At 33.3% G+C, this 18294-nt stretch overlaps 1 protein-coding gene across 1 annotated transcript in view; it reads left to right on the forward strand.

The window, feature by feature from the left end:
• The window catches only part of UBA6 (ubiquitin like modifier activating enzyme 6), a 67736-nt gene that overhangs the window by 45254 nt on the left and 4188 nt on the right, over nucleotides 1–18294 (forward strand). The window contains exons 19-32 of the mRNA XM_020284242.2: nucleotides 847–1028; nucleotides 2326–2431; nucleotides 4664–4753; nucleotides 4858–4938; nucleotides 5839–5967; nucleotides 7445–7496; nucleotides 7582–7645; nucleotides 8634–8703; nucleotides 10235–10306; nucleotides 13442–13559; nucleotides 14658–14851; nucleotides 15592–15719; nucleotides 16634–16721; nucleotides 16938–17032. Coding sequence (XP_020139831.1) covers nucleotides 847–1028; nucleotides 2326–2431; nucleotides 4664–4753; nucleotides 4858–4938; nucleotides 5839–5967; nucleotides 7445–7496; nucleotides 7582–7645; nucleotides 8634–8703; nucleotides 10235–10306; nucleotides 13442–13559; nucleotides 14658–14851; nucleotides 15592–15719; nucleotides 16634–16721; nucleotides 16938–17032 — 1469 coding nt within the window. The remainder of the gene's footprint in view (nucleotides 1–846; nucleotides 1029–2325; nucleotides 2432–4663; nucleotides 4754–4857; nucleotides 4939–5838; nucleotides 5968–7444; nucleotides 7497–7581; nucleotides 7646–8633; nucleotides 8704–10234; nucleotides 10307–13441; nucleotides 13560–14657; nucleotides 14852–15591; nucleotides 15720–16633; nucleotides 16722–16937; nucleotides 17033–18294) is intronic.

Genomic DNA, 18294 nt, shown 5'->3' on the forward strand with positions numbered 1-18294 from the left:
CTTGTACATAAGGGGAAACTAACTATACTCAATTTTTTAATAAAATTGAAACATAAGTAATTATTTTTGAAAATATTTCTGCCCAGAATTAGTAACAATTTTAAATGATTTTAGTACCAAATGTTAATCTCCCATACCTCTAACAGCTTATTTTCTGTAGAGTCTGGATTTCTAATATTTTACTGAATGTGTTCTTATTTTTTTATAGGTACTTACCAAGTTAAACATCATTACTAGGAAAAAAACTTTAATTGGACTTTTACCTATTATTTTTAAAACTCTAAAGCACTTAACTATGAGATAGAGGTTGTTTTAGATTTTTATTAAAAATGTGTGAATTATTTGGACTAATGTGCAATGTAGTGTGACTACAATGTAGTGTGACTACAATGTAGTGTGACTACAATGTAGTGTGACTACAATGAATGTAATTTCCACAAACCAAAAATACAAACTGATCTCATTACTTTCGCCTCATATATATATTTTAAAGTGATAAAACTTGGGACCAGCCTGAGCAAGAGCGAGACTTCGCCTCTGCTAAAAATAGAAAGAAATTAATTGGCCAACTAAAAATATATAGAAAAATTAGTTGGGCATGGTGGTGCGTGTCTGTAGTCCCAGCTACTCGGGAGGCTTGAGACAGGAGGATCGCTTGAGCCCAGGAGTTTGAGGTTGCTGTGAGCTAGGCTGATGCCATGGCACTCTAGCCCTGGGCAACAGAGTGAGACTCTGTCTTGAAATAAATAAATAAATAAAAATAAAGTGATAAGAATGTGTAAGTTCAAACATAGTTCATTTTTTTGTGTTTAACATTTATTCCTTCTGTTCTCATTATTTGTTTAGAAACCTAAGAGCTACACTGCCACAGATGCAACTCTGAAAATAAATTCTCAAATAAAGATAGATGCACACCTGAACAAAGTATGTCCGGCAACTGAGACCATTTACAATGATGAATTCTATACTAAACAAGATATAATTATTACAGCATTAGATAACGTGGAAGCCAGGAGATACGTAGATAGGTATGTTCTTAAAATTTAAGTCTTTTGTTTTTACTTCTATTTGCCGCAGCTACTTACTGAAAAATTACTGAATTTTCTGATTGTTCTTTATGTTCCTTTTGTGGTACTCTTCAAACCCCAAACCTTTTGGTGATTTCCTATAATACAATACTTAGGATAGAATTCAAAATCTGTAACATAGCCTAAATGTTTTCCATAGAGTAACTGCCACATGTCCAATACTGCAGTTTAAAATTTACCTGATCCTCCCTGATTTTCTTTATTCCAGCCACACATGACTTCTTTCAGTTCCCATAAGGCCTTCAGCACTTTTTTATCTCAGGAACTTGCACATACTATGCTTTATTCTCAGAAAGTTCTATTTTTCTTGGTCTAAAACTCCTGACCTCAAATCTACCTACCTTCTATTCTTCCCTTGGATTAGAATTTTTTCCCCTCATCCTTTCAGTTTGAGCCCACATTTCTAAATTCCAAATTCTAAATTAGATCCTCCTATGATGATCATTCACAGCAGTCTATACTTTTACCTTTATAGCACTTATTTGTATTGATATGCATATTTATTTAATGTTTGTTTCCTTAGTAAATCATGTATCCATGGACGTTTATTTTCCATCACTGTATCCTCAATACCCAACACGTGATGTCATTTAGTAAATAGTTGTTAAATAAGTAGATGAGTCAATGACTTAAATGTGTGCACCATACATAATCTTTCTGACATCTTTATGTGACTCCTTAATGTTAGGGTACTAGAGCAGGTGGATTAGCAGAGGAAAATTTGCCAGTTGAGAAATGTAGGGAAAAGTTTGCAATCTTGGGTAAAAGAGGAAAAAAGAAAACTTGAAGAAATTACAGTATGTAGAATATAGGTCTTGTAAGTATATAGAAAGGTTAATATTTTTTGTGATAAAGAAAACATTGAGAAGATATAGTGGGGTAGAACTTGTAGTCAGAAAATAACCAATGAAGAAATAGAAAGCAAGAGAAGAAAGGGTAACACATTAAGAATTAGCCTAGAGATAAAAGTTAACAAAGCCCAAGATTTGGTAGTACACGTAGTAGAAAGAGAGGAACAGAGGGACAGAAATTACTAAGTTGAACAACAAAATTTGTGTGGATGGTGGGAGAAATGATCAATGGATTGTTTGATATTAATGTATCTGTTTCATACAGTACCACATTCAAGTCAAGAAGGGTTCAATATGTGAAAAGGTCAACAGATAGTGGTAGGATGTCCTTTGCTTACATGATTACACTCACTTTTGTGTTTTTTACGTTTTATCTTTTCAAATAGCCGTTGCTTAGCAAATCTAAGGCCTCTCTTAGATTCTGGAACAATGGGCACTAAGGGACATACTGAAGTTATTGTACCTCATTTGACTGAATCTTATAATAGTCATGTAAGTGAATCAATATTTTGAAATGCATGTCTTCTTTATATCTCATAATTTTTTTGTCTTCATCAATCAATACATTTGATGTAGCTTTCCTAATCCTTCTGATTTTTCTCTCCCAATGATGTCCGTGCCTATGTGCATGTACATTTTTAAAAATATAATTGAACATATTATTTATCATCAAAATTTTGTGTGTGCTGAAAAGAAAAAAAATATGCGGTATACTGTACCTTCCTAAAAGAAAAAAAAAACTTTAATCTTTCTAGAATATTATTCTTGTGTTTAGTATTTATTTCTCAGAGCTGCTAGATTAGTTTTCCAATAAACTTTGAGTTTAAGATTGCTTGATAAGAATAATTAAACTGTTATATTGAGAATAGAACTGTTATATTGAGAATCAACAAGGACATAAAATTATATTCATTTGCTGACCACTCTGGTTTTATTCTGACATTATTAGACATTTGCTAGTATATAAAGAATAAAGAAACCAAGTCTAGTAATTGGGCACATATGTTTAATGTTTACTCTTATTAGGAATTATACCCCTGGCATGCATTATCAGAAATACCTGTGAAACTTGATAAAACACTAGTGACCTACCCAAAATCTTACTGATGTTTGAATAAAATTCTTTTTTTTTTTTTTTTTGAGACAGTGTCTCACTTTGTTGCCAGGCTAGAGTGAGTGCCCAGGCATCAGCGTAGCTCACAGCAACCTCAAACTCCTGGGCTCAAGTGATCCTCCTGCCTCAGCCTCCCGAGTAGCTGGGACTACAGGCATGCACCACCATGCCCGGCTAATTTTTTCTATGTATATTAGTTGGCCAATTAATTTCTTTTTTATTTATAGTAGAGACGAGGTCTTGCTCTTGCTCAGGCTGGTTTCGAACTCCTGACCTTGAGCAATCTGCCCGCCTCACCTCCCAGAGTGCTAGGGTTACAGGTGTGAGCCACCACACCTGGCCATGAATAAGATTCTTAATAGGTGGGACCAAGCCTTTCATATGCACATATTTTATATAGATGTAACTTTAAAATCTTCACAGGTGATTCTGAGATACTGTCAAGGTTGAAACCACTGATCTAGAAAATAATTGTAGGCTTTACAATTTTAAAAAGATCAATCTTAGTTGCAAAATTGAGAGAATACTTTTACAGGAGTAAGTATCTCTATTTAATGGATATGTTTGGTTTTGTGAAAATTTTAAATTTTTATGAAGTTTATTGTTTTCCCATGTGGTGTCATGACATCAGAAGGTGATTAAATAAAATAAAAATATTATAATAGACTAAATTGACAAGTTTTATTTGAAGATTAGGTGGAGAAAATCATGATATGTTGGGTATCAGAAGATTTTCAAAGTAGGGAATGTTATAAAATTCTAAAAATCACCTTGGTTTCTTCAATCTATTATACCTTTCCTAAACCTTTAGTATGTTCTGACTTCAGACTCCTAAAAACCAGAATTTAATACGTTTCTGGCTTTCTTCTTTGATTTCTATAATATTTAGTGATGTTTCATAGATCAAAAAGCTAAAATATGAATCTCTAAGTACAAAGAGACAAAGTGAGTCATTTTTGATTGGGTAAACCAGTAAGCCTAGGCTAAATGTACCCGATACAAGAATATGGATTTCTTCACTAGTACTTTATCCAATGAAACAGCTTATACATTTGCTGTTTATTTAATACATGTTTTCAACAAGAAATTGTGCCAATCAATGACATGTTATCCCTGCTAACAATTTTTTTTCTCCATAGAGAAGCTCATGGTATGCTGAGCTATATATATCGCTGGTATATTGGGGATTCTTGAATTACTTTTCAAAGTAGGGAGTATTATAAAATTTTAATTGTTACCTTAATTCTTGGAGAAAAAAATAATTATATATGGTGGTCTGCCATGAATGAGTACTACATCATAATACTCCAAATGAGTGCACAGATGATAAATGATAAGAGGATTCATATTTTTCATTACATTAATAACTCATGTTTACAATTGCGTTGTTAATAGGATTCATGCTTATCATTACATTGCTGTTAACAAATAGCTAAAGTGTCAGAAGAATTAACTTTTCCTCTTACTGCCTGAGAAGATATAAAAAATATGTGGTTGGATTTTATTTATTTTTGGACTTTATTTTTTAATGGCATTAAAGCTCAAAAGTAAACTTAATCAGTAAAAATGTGTCATTTCTTGAGTATCTTTTATCATATTTTATAAATTAGCGGGATCCCCCTGAAGAAGAAATACCATTTTGTACTCTAAAGTCTTTTCCAGCTGCTATCGAACATACTATACAGTGGGCGAGAGATAAGGTAAAAGTTTCTTTTCAAGGAATTTATTTTCTTTGAAGTAGGAAAAGTATTTCCAATTTTAAATAAACTTCTATTTGTAACTGTTCCCCTCTTCTCTCTTATAGTTTGAAAGTTCCTTTTCCCACAAGCCTTCATTATTTAACAAATTTTGGCAAAGCTATCCATCTGCAGAAGTAGTTTTACAGGTAAAAATCAAAACATTTTAATACAAACTTTTAACACTTTGTGTTAGTGTAATCTTATTTTCAAGTTGCCTACAAGTGATTTATTTTACCATAAAGAGAAATTATAACATTATTATTATACATAAGAAGTGAAATGATGTATCAAGAATCTTTTTTTTTTTTTTGAGACAGAGTCTCGCTTTGTTGCCCAGGCTAGAGTGAGTGCCATGGTGTCAGCCTAGCTCACAGCAACCTCAAACTCCTGGGCTCAAGCAATCCTGCTGCCTCAGCCTCCCAAGTAGCTGGGACTACAGGCATGCACCACCATGCCCGGCAAATTTTTTCTATATATATTAGTAGGCCAATTAATTTCTTTCTATTTATAGTAGAGACGGGGTCTCGCTCTTGCTCAGGCTGGTTTTGAACTCCTGACCTTGAGCATTCTGCCCGCCTCGGCCTCCTAGAGTGCTAGGATTACAGGCATGAGCCACCATGCCTGGCCAAGAATCTTGAAATTATGTCACTAGTGACCCTTTTTTTATTTTGGTTGAACTGTATGAAACAGTCAATATTTGACCAACAAGACAGCAATTCAGATTCTTCAGCCTATAAAAATATGATGATAATGATAGGAGGGCTACAGATAATAAAAGGGCTTATTTAAGCCATTTGCATGTTGAGGTAAATTCTAGTGAAAATTTTATGAGGGGACAGTAATCTTTCAGAGTTACTACTTTCATAATGAGAACAACTTCAAAGGTATTTTCCTCAAAAGAGGAAGGGGCAAGGAGGTTAAAGTGGGAAAAAAAGCTTAAAACAGGAGTTGGCACATCAAAGTTTGGCAAATACTTTTTGAGGGTGGGGATGTATGTGTTTTTAATTGGAAGTATATTGGTTCTTCTTTTTTCTCTCCCATTCTAGAAGATACAAAGTGGACAAAGTTTAGAAGGCTGTTTTCAAGTTATTAAGTTACTTAGTAGAAGACCTAGAAATTGGTCCCAATGTGTAGAATTAGCAAGATCAAAGTTTGAAAAATATTTTAACCATAAGGTAAGTATGCATTGTGATTTGAGACATTCAGAAAAGGTCTGCCTTGGCTCATTTAATTATTAAGAAATTAACCTGAAATGTGTACTCTTTCTTTCAGCAAGCTTTTCAGAAATAACTAGTAAGTTAAGTGAAAAAAGGTTCTGGGCACACAACTAATTTATCTTTGAATGTTACTGATTAAGGAATGTCTTTAAATTCCACTCATTTGCTTCTCAGTTGTGCATTATATTGATCCCATCCTTATGTGCACTAAGTCTTTTTTATATAGGGATTCCTCTAGAGAATAAGGAACACATTTCATCTGTAGTCTGAAAGAAGTTTGTTCAGAATAGAAAAAGCAAGAGACTGAGAAAAAAGAGATATTCAGTCAGAAATTTCATTAGAATTCTGCCTTTTCCACCCCTATAACCAAATTCTATGTCTATTTCCTCATCTGTAAAATGGAGATAATAAATTAGTGCCTATTACATAAGGTAGTGGTGAGGATCAAATGCATTAATACTCGTAAAGCATTTAGAACAGAGACTGGGACACTTAAATAATTACTAAATATTAACTGTTATTCTTAACTCCAGTTAACATACATTTGCTAGAATGTATCTTGCACTCTCTAGCCTTTCCCTCTCTTTAGGCTTTTACCTATCAGAATATAAATTAAGTTCATCTTTTTAAAAAAATCTTTTGGTTTCTCTTACCCTGTCTTTTCACTTTCATCATGGCTCTCCACCTTGGAAAAATGGTCTATACTACTCACTGTAGCTACTTCCTTATCCAGTAAATGTGACTTCTTTCCCTCTTGCTATGTAGATGATTATTATCAATGATTTCTTTGTTTTAAATGCTAAGGAATGTTTTAGTTCTTACCTTCTCTTCAGGGTTTTTAAAAATGTTTTTTAATTGAAAAAATTCAGCCATTGAAATGGAGAGGAAATAATTTAATGAACCCTAATGTTATTAATTACCTATCGCCCCGGTTTAACAATTATCAGCTCATAGATAATCTCATTTTTTCTATACTCCCACCCATATTCACCATCCCCCAGATGATTTTGAAGCACATCTCAAACATCATATTATTTCAAAATACAAACTACTATGTATTTTCTGGTATCATTATTTAAAGATTAGCTGTTTGAAAAGAGCAGAATGATATGTAAAATATGCCATCATTTGTATAAGAAGGAGCAAAATAATTTTATATTTGGTTTGCTGGGTAGGTGCTTCCCCTAAAAAAAGCTATACAAATATTGATAAAAAATAATAATGGAGCTTCTTCCAGGTATGGGAGGCAGTGAAGGGAGAATGGACAGATGGAATGCAAGCGTGGTTGGGAGACTGCGCTGTAGATCTTTTAATGTGTTTTGATTTTTGAAGCATGTGCATCTATTAAATATACATAAAATTTTTTAATTTTTAAAAAAATTTTTACCTCATAATATTAAGTAGTGGGTTTCTTTAATTCATTTTCTTTCTTTAGGCTCTTCAGCTTCTTCACTGTTTCCCTCTAGACATACGATTAAAAGATGGCAGTAAGTATAACTGTTGAGAAGAAATTTTAATGTAATTTATTACTGGTTACATACATTGAAAATAATATTTGTATCTTTTTGTTAGGTTTGTTTTGGCAATCACCAAAGAGACCCCCTTCACCAATAAAATTTGATTTAAATGAACCTTTGTAAGTATGTATATCTAGTTTTAGATGCATCCTTCATTGTAAATTTCTTAACTATAAATTACAGAGTGAAAACTTCAAGCTCTCTAATGTTAAATTATTTCATTGCTATTAGTCTAAGAGTTGACAAGTCGTTCTGTCTTACAAAGCAGCGACAACCCTTCTTCCCACAAAAATGTGAATCCATTTATGTTGTAAATAACCTCATATTTTATAATAAATATCTACTCTAAAACCAAAAATCACTTCTTTGACTTTATCCATAAAATAAAATTACAATAAGTGATTTTATATTTAATGAAGCCAGTATATAAGAATCTTTAGTTACATGGAAGAAAAAATGATTACTGAATATCTGCCTAAATAATGTCAAATTAGTTTTCAAAGGAGTTGGTCTCTGCGTGAATACCTAGATACACTATATTAGCTACACATTAGATTAACACTTACTGTGTATATATTTTAATTAAACACTTAGCTTTCCTTTTACTAACCTTTCTTTTAACAGACAACTCTATGCTTAATTCTCTTATCTGGTTTTTGTTTTAGGATTCTAGTCACCTTACCCAAACCACTTCTCCTATAAAAATTAACCTTTTTTGTTTTTAAACAAACTTGTTTGCTTAGTTTGAACCTGACATAATTTAATTTCTTATTAATTAAAATGAATTTTCTTTCACAAATCTGATTTTTTTGTACTTCTGTCCAGTCAATTCTCTCCCTAAAGGAATCATGATCACTGCCTGAATATTAGTGTTTTTGAGGGTAAACATTGATTTCTCTTTTGTAACTTCTTCAATGTTTTGATCTAGACCAGAATTTCATTGTCTGACTTTTTAGTAAGTAATCCTTTAACAAAAAGTCTGATTGTTTAACAAAATTCTGATTGTTTTTCTTCAAACCATATTTTAAAGGCTATAGTTCCTAATGTGTTAAACATTATCTTTAAAAGTATGCATTCAAACTTTGCTTTATTTTTTAATTTCAAAAGGCACCTCAGTTTCCTTCAGAATGCTGCAAAATTATATGCTACAGTATATTGCATTCCATTTACAAAAGAGGTAAGATACTCTTTATGTCCTAGCAAGTAATATAAAACCAGGTTACAATTAGGTGCCTGATCAGCTGATTGTATCAAAATATGTTTACAGGTTATAAGAATCATTCTTTTTGATATAAAATTTTTATTTTGTTGTATTGTTACCCCTTCCAACATAGCAGAAACTAAAAGCTCATTGCAGTATTACTAAGTAGATGAAAGTTGAATTTTTCTTTCCAAAGTTAAGTAGAGAAAAAGCAATATTTGTAAGTCATACTTTATTTTTAAGATATTTATAACCTGTTCATCAATTTCAGCTATCCAAATTCTGAAAAACCAAAGTGAACCATTTCATAGCAATTTAAAACTATTCCTTAGAGATTTTCTTTGTTAACATTTGCTTGACTTATTTTGTGGTACTGTGTGCTTTCAGGAAATCTGAAAATGCTCCCCCGTGTTGACATTTCTTACCTTATTATCATATCCATTCTCTTAGACATCATCTTCACTGATTAAGATAAAAGGTCTAATACAGTTTTATTTGAAAGGCAGATCTGCATTAGTCAATTTTTCTTCACAAATGCATATTAGAGCTACATAAATTGCTACACTTTTAGGTAAGGCTAAATGGAGAAATATGAACCAGGTACATAATTAACATTGGCTATTTTGGATCCAGATAAAAGTGCTTGGTATAGATTAATCCTTTTTGGAATTCAAATAAAATATACCACAAATGTCTAGTAAAGATAATGGCATTCAGTCTGATATTCTTTTTGTGAGAAGAGTGCTAGTTTTGTGATAAGAATGGTAGTTGACCTCAAAGACAGTATGCCTCAGTTCTTCCTAAGCAGCTTCTTAATAATGAATATGAATCTGATAGCCTTAAATTCATCTAAGTTCATCTTGAACCATTTAAATATTTTCTTCTCAAGGTATGAATTTCATTTACTTTATTTTATATATTGAGTATAACTTTGTCCAGGGAACTTTGTAAAATATTGAAGCTAAGGAAATGATAAAGATAATCCCTGATCTCAAGGCACTCAGTCTTATATTCACAACCACTCCTAAAACTACCTTTTTAGAAATTTGAAGAAAGAACTAAGATTTTAGGTTTTTTGACTAATACAGCAGCCCCCAATCTTTCATGGGTTGGGGGAGAGGCAAGGCAGGTGGGGCTCAGGCAGCACTGATGCAAGCGATGGGGACAGGCTGTAAATACAGAGGAAGTTTCACTTGCTCACCGGTGGCTCACCTGTTGTGCGGCCTGATTACTAACAGGCCACAGACTAGTACCGGTCCACAACCCAGGAGTTGGGAACTGCAAGACTAATTTGTGCTGTTTCACAAACACCTCCCTCCCCCAATAAACTCTATGGGTGATACTTCTATAGAAATAAAGGTAAATGTCTCAAATGGATGTGGTGTAAATATTCAGATGATAATTATTCAAATATTTCAATATGATTAAGGACCTTTTGTAAATTGTTTTTAGCTTTAGAACTCAGAAATAGAAGAATATCTTTGTTGATTACTTTTTTAAAAAACAGGACTTATCAGCAAATGCCCTCTTGAATATTCTTTCGGAAGTGAAGGTTCAGGAATTCAAACCTTCCAACAAGGTATGTTTGGAAATTCATTCATTGAGCAAATAGTTTTTAAAATTCCATTTGTATCCATAATGCTGAACCTGGAAAATACCATAATGAACAGTTCTTGCCCTTGTGGATGTGATAAGTATATAATATTGCAATCTGAACATCAGTGTTAAGAAGAAAAAATAAAACGGAAAAGAAATAAAGAATGATAGAGGCCAGGCATAGTGGCTCATACCTAATAATCCCAGCACAGTGGGAGGCCAAGATTGGAGGATCATTTGAGGCCAGTAGTTCAAGACCAGCTTGGGCAACATAGTGAGACTTGGTCTCCACAAAAAAAATTAAAAATTAGCCAGGTATGGTGGCTCATGGCTGTAGTGCCAGCCACTCTGGAGGTTGAGACAGGAGGGTCACTTGAGCCAGGAATTCAGGTCTGCAGTGAGCTGATTGTGCCACTGCACTCCAGCTTGAGCAACAAAGCGACACCTTGTTTCAGAAATAAAAAGGATGGAACTAGTGCTCCATCCATTTTATATGGATTGGAAGGGGAAAGCCTCTCTGATAATGGTAACATTTGAGCAGAAACCTGCAGGCAGTGAGGGAATGGTGAAAGAGCAATACAGGCAGCAGAGACAAATACAGAGAAAAGCTTTGAAGGGCTTTTAAGGCCAGAACTTTTTAAAAAGAATAGGTAACAGGGATAAACTGTGAAACTGGAGTGGTACTTGGGGTTATGATACGTGCTTTGTGCTTAACTGAGAAATGAGAAGTCAATAGCCTTTAAGCAGAGGAACAAGATGATCTGACTTATGTTTAAAAGGATGACTCTGGCTGTTATGTTAATGATTTTATGTAACATAAGAGAGAAGGCAGGAAAAGCTGATGGGAGATTGCAAGAGTGCAAGGCAAGAGATGGTGATGGTTTGAATGAAGTAGTAGGTAACAGGAAAGTGATGATAAAGGGTTGTATTTTGTGTATATTTTACTGCATGCCTGAGAGGTTTCTAATGGATTGGAATTGGAGTATGGAAAAAATATTATTATTTTCTTAGTTGAAATTATAAGCAAGTTTAATAGCTGAGCGTGGAGAGTATAGAAAGATAAAGGAAGTTAGAGCAGAGAAAAAAGGTATGAAATAATTGCCCAGCAGAGTAGGAAAATCAGTTAATTAGAATTGTAGTAAATTTGAGGACCCACTTAATATAGTCTACTAAATGTGGCTGGAGAGAAGATCATTACCTTTTCTCCAGCTACATTAGCTGTTTGCATGCTGTTGTTCTACAAAATAGATGAAACATTGAATAGGACTGCAGTTGGGATTTTGCGAGGCAAATACATTGGAAAGAGAAAGAGATAAGGGAGTATTAGTAAAGACGGGACATGAAATTTAGGCAGTGTATGTAGGAAAGTCTGAAAATATGAAATATTATTTCTTTTTTATATGATCAGTTTATACCTATCTTGTATGCACTCTAAAAATCATCCACAAAACAACCTTGTTTTCCCCTTATCCTTTATACTCAAAAAGATGCAATAATGACTGTCTCCTTGCAGAATTCAAGAAAGAAGTAATGTGTGCAAGTCTTCAATTCTGCAGTTTTATTTTTGGGAAAAGGAAGACTTTCGGCAGTTAATTTTACACAAGTAGATGGGTTTGCTGAATGAAATGTTCATGACTTGTAGCCTATAAAGCAGAAAATATAGAAAGGATAGACAGAAGTCCCAAATAAAGTTGTTAGCCTATGTTTCTCATGGGCAAAACTCCACAGAAGTCAACTCTTACACAAGAAGTTCAATAACTTGACTGGCCCTTATTACTCTTATTTCAATATGTTTTCTGGCTTGCACTGCTTCTGTATCTGTATCAAAGTTTGGGAGTAATAGATATTCCTGAGCAATTTAGCTACAATTTTAACATGAATTACAGAGTTTTTAACAACTACCTAAAGCCGCTCATACCAAAGCTTCAGGTTTGCACATCTAGTTACAGGTATCACAGCCAAAAATATTAACTAGACATCTGGCAAACAAAAAGTTTTTGCTTTGTTGACTCCTTAACATTTCTTATATACTTGTAATAACTTTTAATCTGTGAAAGCATGATCTGAGTGTATTATTTTAAAATAAGAAATAGTACTTTAAGAGCCATACGCAATTGCTTATGCTTGTAATCTTAACACTTTGGGAGGCCCCGGCAGGAGGATCACTTGAGGCCACAAATTCAAGACCTGCCTGAGCAATATAGCGAGACCCTGTCTTAAAAATATTTAAAAATTAGCCAGGCATGGTGGCACGTGCCTGTAGTCCTAACTACTTGGTAGGCTAAGACAGGAGGATTGCTTGAGCCCAAGAGTTTGAGATTACAGTGAGCTGTAACACCACTGCACTCTAGCCTTGGTGACAGAGCAAGACCATGTCTCAAATAAACCTCAAACAAAAAAGAAACAGTATTTTAGTGCTGATGAAGCTAGTTTCTTGGTTTGAGAATATTAACTCCAGTGCCCTCATGGAATGTCTAAAAAGTCATTTCTTAATGTAAATTACTTGTGGTATGGGCTGCCTTACTCATGCTAACCTTTCTAGATAAAGGAAAACATATTCTTTAGGAAAGAACTTCCTGTCAGCAATCAATAAATATTTAAAGGATGCTCATAATATATATTTTATGGATTTCTTCAATTTCTTTGGTAATATTAAACAGCTGTGCACTAGTTGGAGCTGTGCCACTTGATTTTAAAGTAGATTTTTCAGAATCACAAACTGTTGATTAATATTAACTTTTAAGGTGTAATTTTAAAAGAGATCTATATGGACTTAGAGCATATGAGCTATTCAATAAATATTTTTAACGCCCACTATGAGCAAGTTGTTTTAGACATATTGTAGTTCTCTTAGTGAACAAAATACATCAAGATCCTCTTCTCATAGAGTTTACATGCCAGTCTGAGAAGATAGATAAAAAGTAAACAAATACATAAATAACAATATTACTTACTAAAGGAAGATGTAAAATATATTGGACCATAATGATTAATAATCTGATTAAAATACATGGAGGAAATATTTTTATTTGTGATTTATTTGATAAAACAGCTAAGTGGTAACCAAACTTAGATACAGCATATAACATTAATAAAAAACATATTCATATATTTAAAGGTGGTTCAAACAGATGAAACCGCGAGGAAACCAGACCATGTTCCTATTAGCAGTGAAGATGAGAGGAATGCTATTTTCCAACTAGAAAAGGCTATTTTATCTAATGAAGCTACCAAAAGTAAGGGAAAACCTTTATAAAAATGTTTTGAACCAGATGGGTTTTTATTTTCACTAAACTCTATGCCCAAAAGTTTGTGGGATTTAATAACAACAGTAATAATAATACTGATTTCATGATTATATGAAAATCATTATTCATCTTTAACTGTGACTAAATTCATTTTTCCCACCATTGGCCTACCCTAGAATGTTGAAATATAATTCTCCCAAATCACATTAACTGCTTTATTGTTCTTCTAATTGCTTTAGTCCTTCTCATGGTGAGCAGATCTAAAAACAATGAGTGAATAGCTATGTTTTTAATGAATTAAAAATTCAGTTTAATGAGGTCCTCGTGGAGACAAATCTTTAGACAGACCCAATTAAATCACTTCAGGATAAAGAACCATAAACAGAACTCTTCTTAGATTCTTAGTCTCCATAATTACCAACAGAGGAAATATAAGCTAACCTATACATCCTTGCTAAAATGATCTTAAATATCAAAATATAGGAAAACTGAACTTAATTCCTTAAAAACAGAGCCAGTCAGTCATCTTTTTAGACCTGCTCTCCATCTTTTTATTACATTAATCAGTGGTTCCCAAACTTCTGGTATTTTATGTAAGAACCAGTATTTCATGAAAATAATCTAAAATAATAATAATTAGAATGATTTGGGGAACCACTGATCTACAAAACTTTCAAAAAGATACATAGTTTTATTTGACCAATTGGCCCTATTCTTAGTTACCAGAGGGAGAATGTTTCAGAGTAGGATTTATGGATAAATTTTTGAACAATAACAAATGTTGACTTTTGTATTATTAATATAAACCACTTGATAGCAGATGTGTGGTACACACCTTTCTTATTTTACTGTTTGTTAGCTTTTTTAAATATAGAAACTTTTCTTATTTATTGGTATTTAAGCCATTTTCATGTCCTTCCTTCAATAACTTCAGTTGCCTCAGTTTTTCTTGTATTTTTCAGTCATTTAAGAACATAAAAGGAATGTTTAAAGTATTAATAGTAAACCCACATTACTTTTTACCTAGTGAAACTGGCAGCTTAACCACTTCCTAGGAAAATTTTTTTTTCTGATTTTTACCATCAGGTGACCTTCAGATGGCAGTGCTTTCATTTGAAAAAGATGATGATCGGAATGGACACATAGATTTCATCACAGCTGCATCAAATCTTCGTGCCAAAATGTATAACATTGAACCAGCTGACCGTTTCAAAACAAAGCGCATAGCTGGCAAAATTATACCTGCTATAGCCACATCCACTGCTGCAGTTTCTGGCTTGGTAAGTTCATTATTCTTTGAATAAAAATGTTCCTTTTTCATTGCCTCTTCCCTGTCTTTCCTATCATTACCAACCCCAACCAGTCACTCATAGATCTTAGAGAAGGAAGGATAAATACTAGATTTTATAATTTAAAATTTGAAGTTATTTCTGAAAATAGTCATCTACATTTTGAGGTTTTCTATACATAAACATTTTAACATCAAAAATAAGCTCAAGATAGATTATAATTTTTCTTACAGGCAGTAGTCCTCTCAGTCATCTTTATAACCACCATACAATGCAGATGCTCTGTTTTGTTGAATAAAATGAACTGCCTTAATCTTTCTTTACTCTTAATGATTCAGAATCTTTAGTATGGCCCTAGTTATACCATATGGTATCATTACTCTGGAATTATTCTTAGAAGCTATGTAGTTACCTGTCCTTATATTAAGCGATATTAGACTGTTGTATTTTTTTAGTTCTGGCATCTGCTTTCAAAGTAGGGAAATTATATGCTCAAATTAATATTTTTTTAAATAACTTTGTTGACCAGGTATAGAGTAGATTGAGAGTATAAAATATGCTAAAAGTATAGAGCCTTATAAATAAGAAATATACATTATTCCAGTTCTGTAACTGCTTTTACTATTCACAGAGAAATGCTTGAGTAGAACTTGGGAAAATTGAGCAGATCCAGTCAAACTCATGAATTGTTCTAGGCTATTTATATGATCATATTACCTTGTTTTATCTAGGTTGCCTTGGAGATGATCAAAATAACCGGTGGCTATCCATTTGAAGCCTACAAAAATTGTTTCCTTAACTTAGCCATTCCAATTATAGTGTTTACAGAGACATCTGAAGTAAGACAGACTAAAATCAGGTATGTATGAAGGTCTCTACTACTTCTCTTGTATAATGAGAATGAAATAAAATATTTTAACTTTTAAAAGAGAGAAAAACTGGTTTCACGTTTTTTTCCTCAATATATATATAAATCTTTGTTGTTACTTCAAGGTCAGATCAAACCTCATCTTCATGAACATTTCTGACTAAACTAGCCAAAAAGAATTCTTACAGAACTTGATCTGCCACTCTATTTAACATTATGTTTTCATCTATGTCTGCCTAATCCAGATGAGTTAGAAATATTCTAGTATCTAACTGAATCATGAGATCTAGAATCGAATTCCACAAGCTTGTGACAAAGCAAAGCAATTCCTTGGGTCTCTATTTTGCACTTTTCAGATTGGCAGCAGCCAAAACTTGAAAAAAACCTATCTTAAGGATGTGAGAAAGCAAGCACTCTCTTACATTGCTAATGAGAGTACAAAATAGTATAATCCACAATAAGGGAAATACGGTGCTATATTTCAGAATTGCAGATAAATTTGCACACATTTCAAATTACATGTAAACAAGATTATCATTCTGGCATTGTTTGTCATACAAATGATTGGAACAACCCAAGTGTCTAGTAATAGAGGACTGGAACCTCCACACAATGAAACTCCGTGCAGCTGTTTAAAAAAATAGAGAAAACTCTCACTAAGACATACTGATTTATAATGAGATACTGTATGGATCAACAAGGTATTGATAAAAGTGGTTACTGTATGATGTGATGGTGAAATAAGATTATGAAATATTTTAGAAGTTGTATTTTCCTTTTTTTCCTCATGTTAATTTCTAGCGAAATCACAAATAATGAACTGCTGGGTTTGGGTTTTTTTTTTTTTTTATTATCAGTAAAAGGAAAATTTAAATGTTTCTGTTCTGAATATTTTTCTACAACAGAAATGGAATATCATTTACAATTTGGGATAGATGGACTATACATGGAAAAGAAGATTTCACTCTCTTGGATTTCATAAATGCAGTCAAGGTGAGATACTTTTATTGCCTTGGTTCATTAGCTTTGAGTATGGTTTCTGTTTAGTTTTTATTCATAACTTTATTGGAAATTAAAAATGTTTTTTAGCACAAGTTTGCTCTCTTTATTGGCCATAAAATGTTGTTTGTAAACAATGTTAAGTTATGTTTGGGTAAGGCTTTGATTTTTTTTTTTTTTTTTTTTCCTCTTTTGGGTATTGACTTTTAGGAGAAGTATGGAATTGAGCCAACAATGGTGGTACAGGGAGTCAAAATGCTTTATGTTCCTGTAATGCCTGGTCATGCAAAAAGATTGAAGTTAACGTAAGTATTGAACATTATATGTAAACAATTCAAACAAATTGAAATATAAGCTGGACACACAGTGAAAATTAAAATATAAAGGTTATTGAAATTCAGGTAAAAGTGTTGCTCTTGTCTAATGGCATTAATGAAGACAGTGAAATTGCCAGGTGAAGCCCAACAGGCTACCTCTCAAGTGTGAGATTGACAGGATTATAGTACCCTTGTGAATTTATAGGAGTTCAGAGTCAGCTCTTCAGTTAACAGATTTAGAAACCTGATTTGGTCGAGACATTTAAGTGAATCCACTTCTTAAGTTTAAATATAATTACCTGGCTTAACAGGGCAGGATTAAAACAAAAATGCTAGATTGTTATTTTTATTCATCTATTCAACAGATTTTTGTTAAAGGTGCCAACTGTGTACTAGGTACTATTCAGAGCATTAGGAATACAGCACTGAGCAAAGTTCCTTCCTACTTGAGTTTGCATAACTAGATAGGTATGTCAGATGATGGTAAGTGCCATGGAGAAAATGAAAAATAAAGGGAAAAGGAAATGTGGGAAGTTGGGGCTGTTGAGTTGCTGTATTATACTGAGTGATCTAGGTGTTCCGTCTGTCTATCATATTCTCACTTTGTAAGGTGGTATTTGAGCAGAGACCAAAGGGAAGAAAAGGAACCCAAAAAAGCCATAGGCTTTACAGGGGTCTACAAGGCCCAAAATAATCAGGTTCCCAGTTATCCCTCTAAGTTCCTTTCCTGTTTCTCTCCTTGTCGCTTACAATATTCCAGCTGTACTGGCCGCCTTAATTTTCCTTGGATGCTCCAGTCATGCTCCAGCATGGGACCTTTGCTCTAGTTGTTCCCTCTTGTTGTAACTCTTTCTGAGATGGTGAAATAGCTAACTCTTGCCTCTAATCTTTGCACTTCCTGCAGAGGCCTCCCTGACCCCATTTAGTACAGCAACCTGTCTCCAACCCCAGTCTAGTATTCCTAAACTCTGCTCTACTTTCTCTCTTCTTCATGCCACTTATCAGTGTCTTAAGACTGCTGTATGTTTTGCTTATATTTTTTGTTTGTATCTGTCTCCCCCCACCACTAGAACATAAGTTTCACAAGGGCAAGAATCTTTATCTGATCTGCTCAGCATTGTATCTCAAGTGCTTAGACCAATACCTGGTACATAGTAGACATCAGTAAATACATGAATAAATGAATCTCTGTATAATGGTTATCTTTAACATGTCTGTTGGCTCTGCCTACAGAAGTTAATTGAAGTTAA

The sequence above is a fragment of the Microcebus murinus genome, chromosome 26 (assembly GCF_040939455.1).
Source record: "Microcebus murinus isolate Inina chromosome 26, M.murinus_Inina_mat1.0, whole genome shotgun sequence".
In the NCBI taxonomy this organism is placed as follows: domain Eukaryota; kingdom Metazoa; phylum Chordata; class Mammalia; order Primates; family Cheirogaleidae; genus Microcebus; species Microcebus murinus.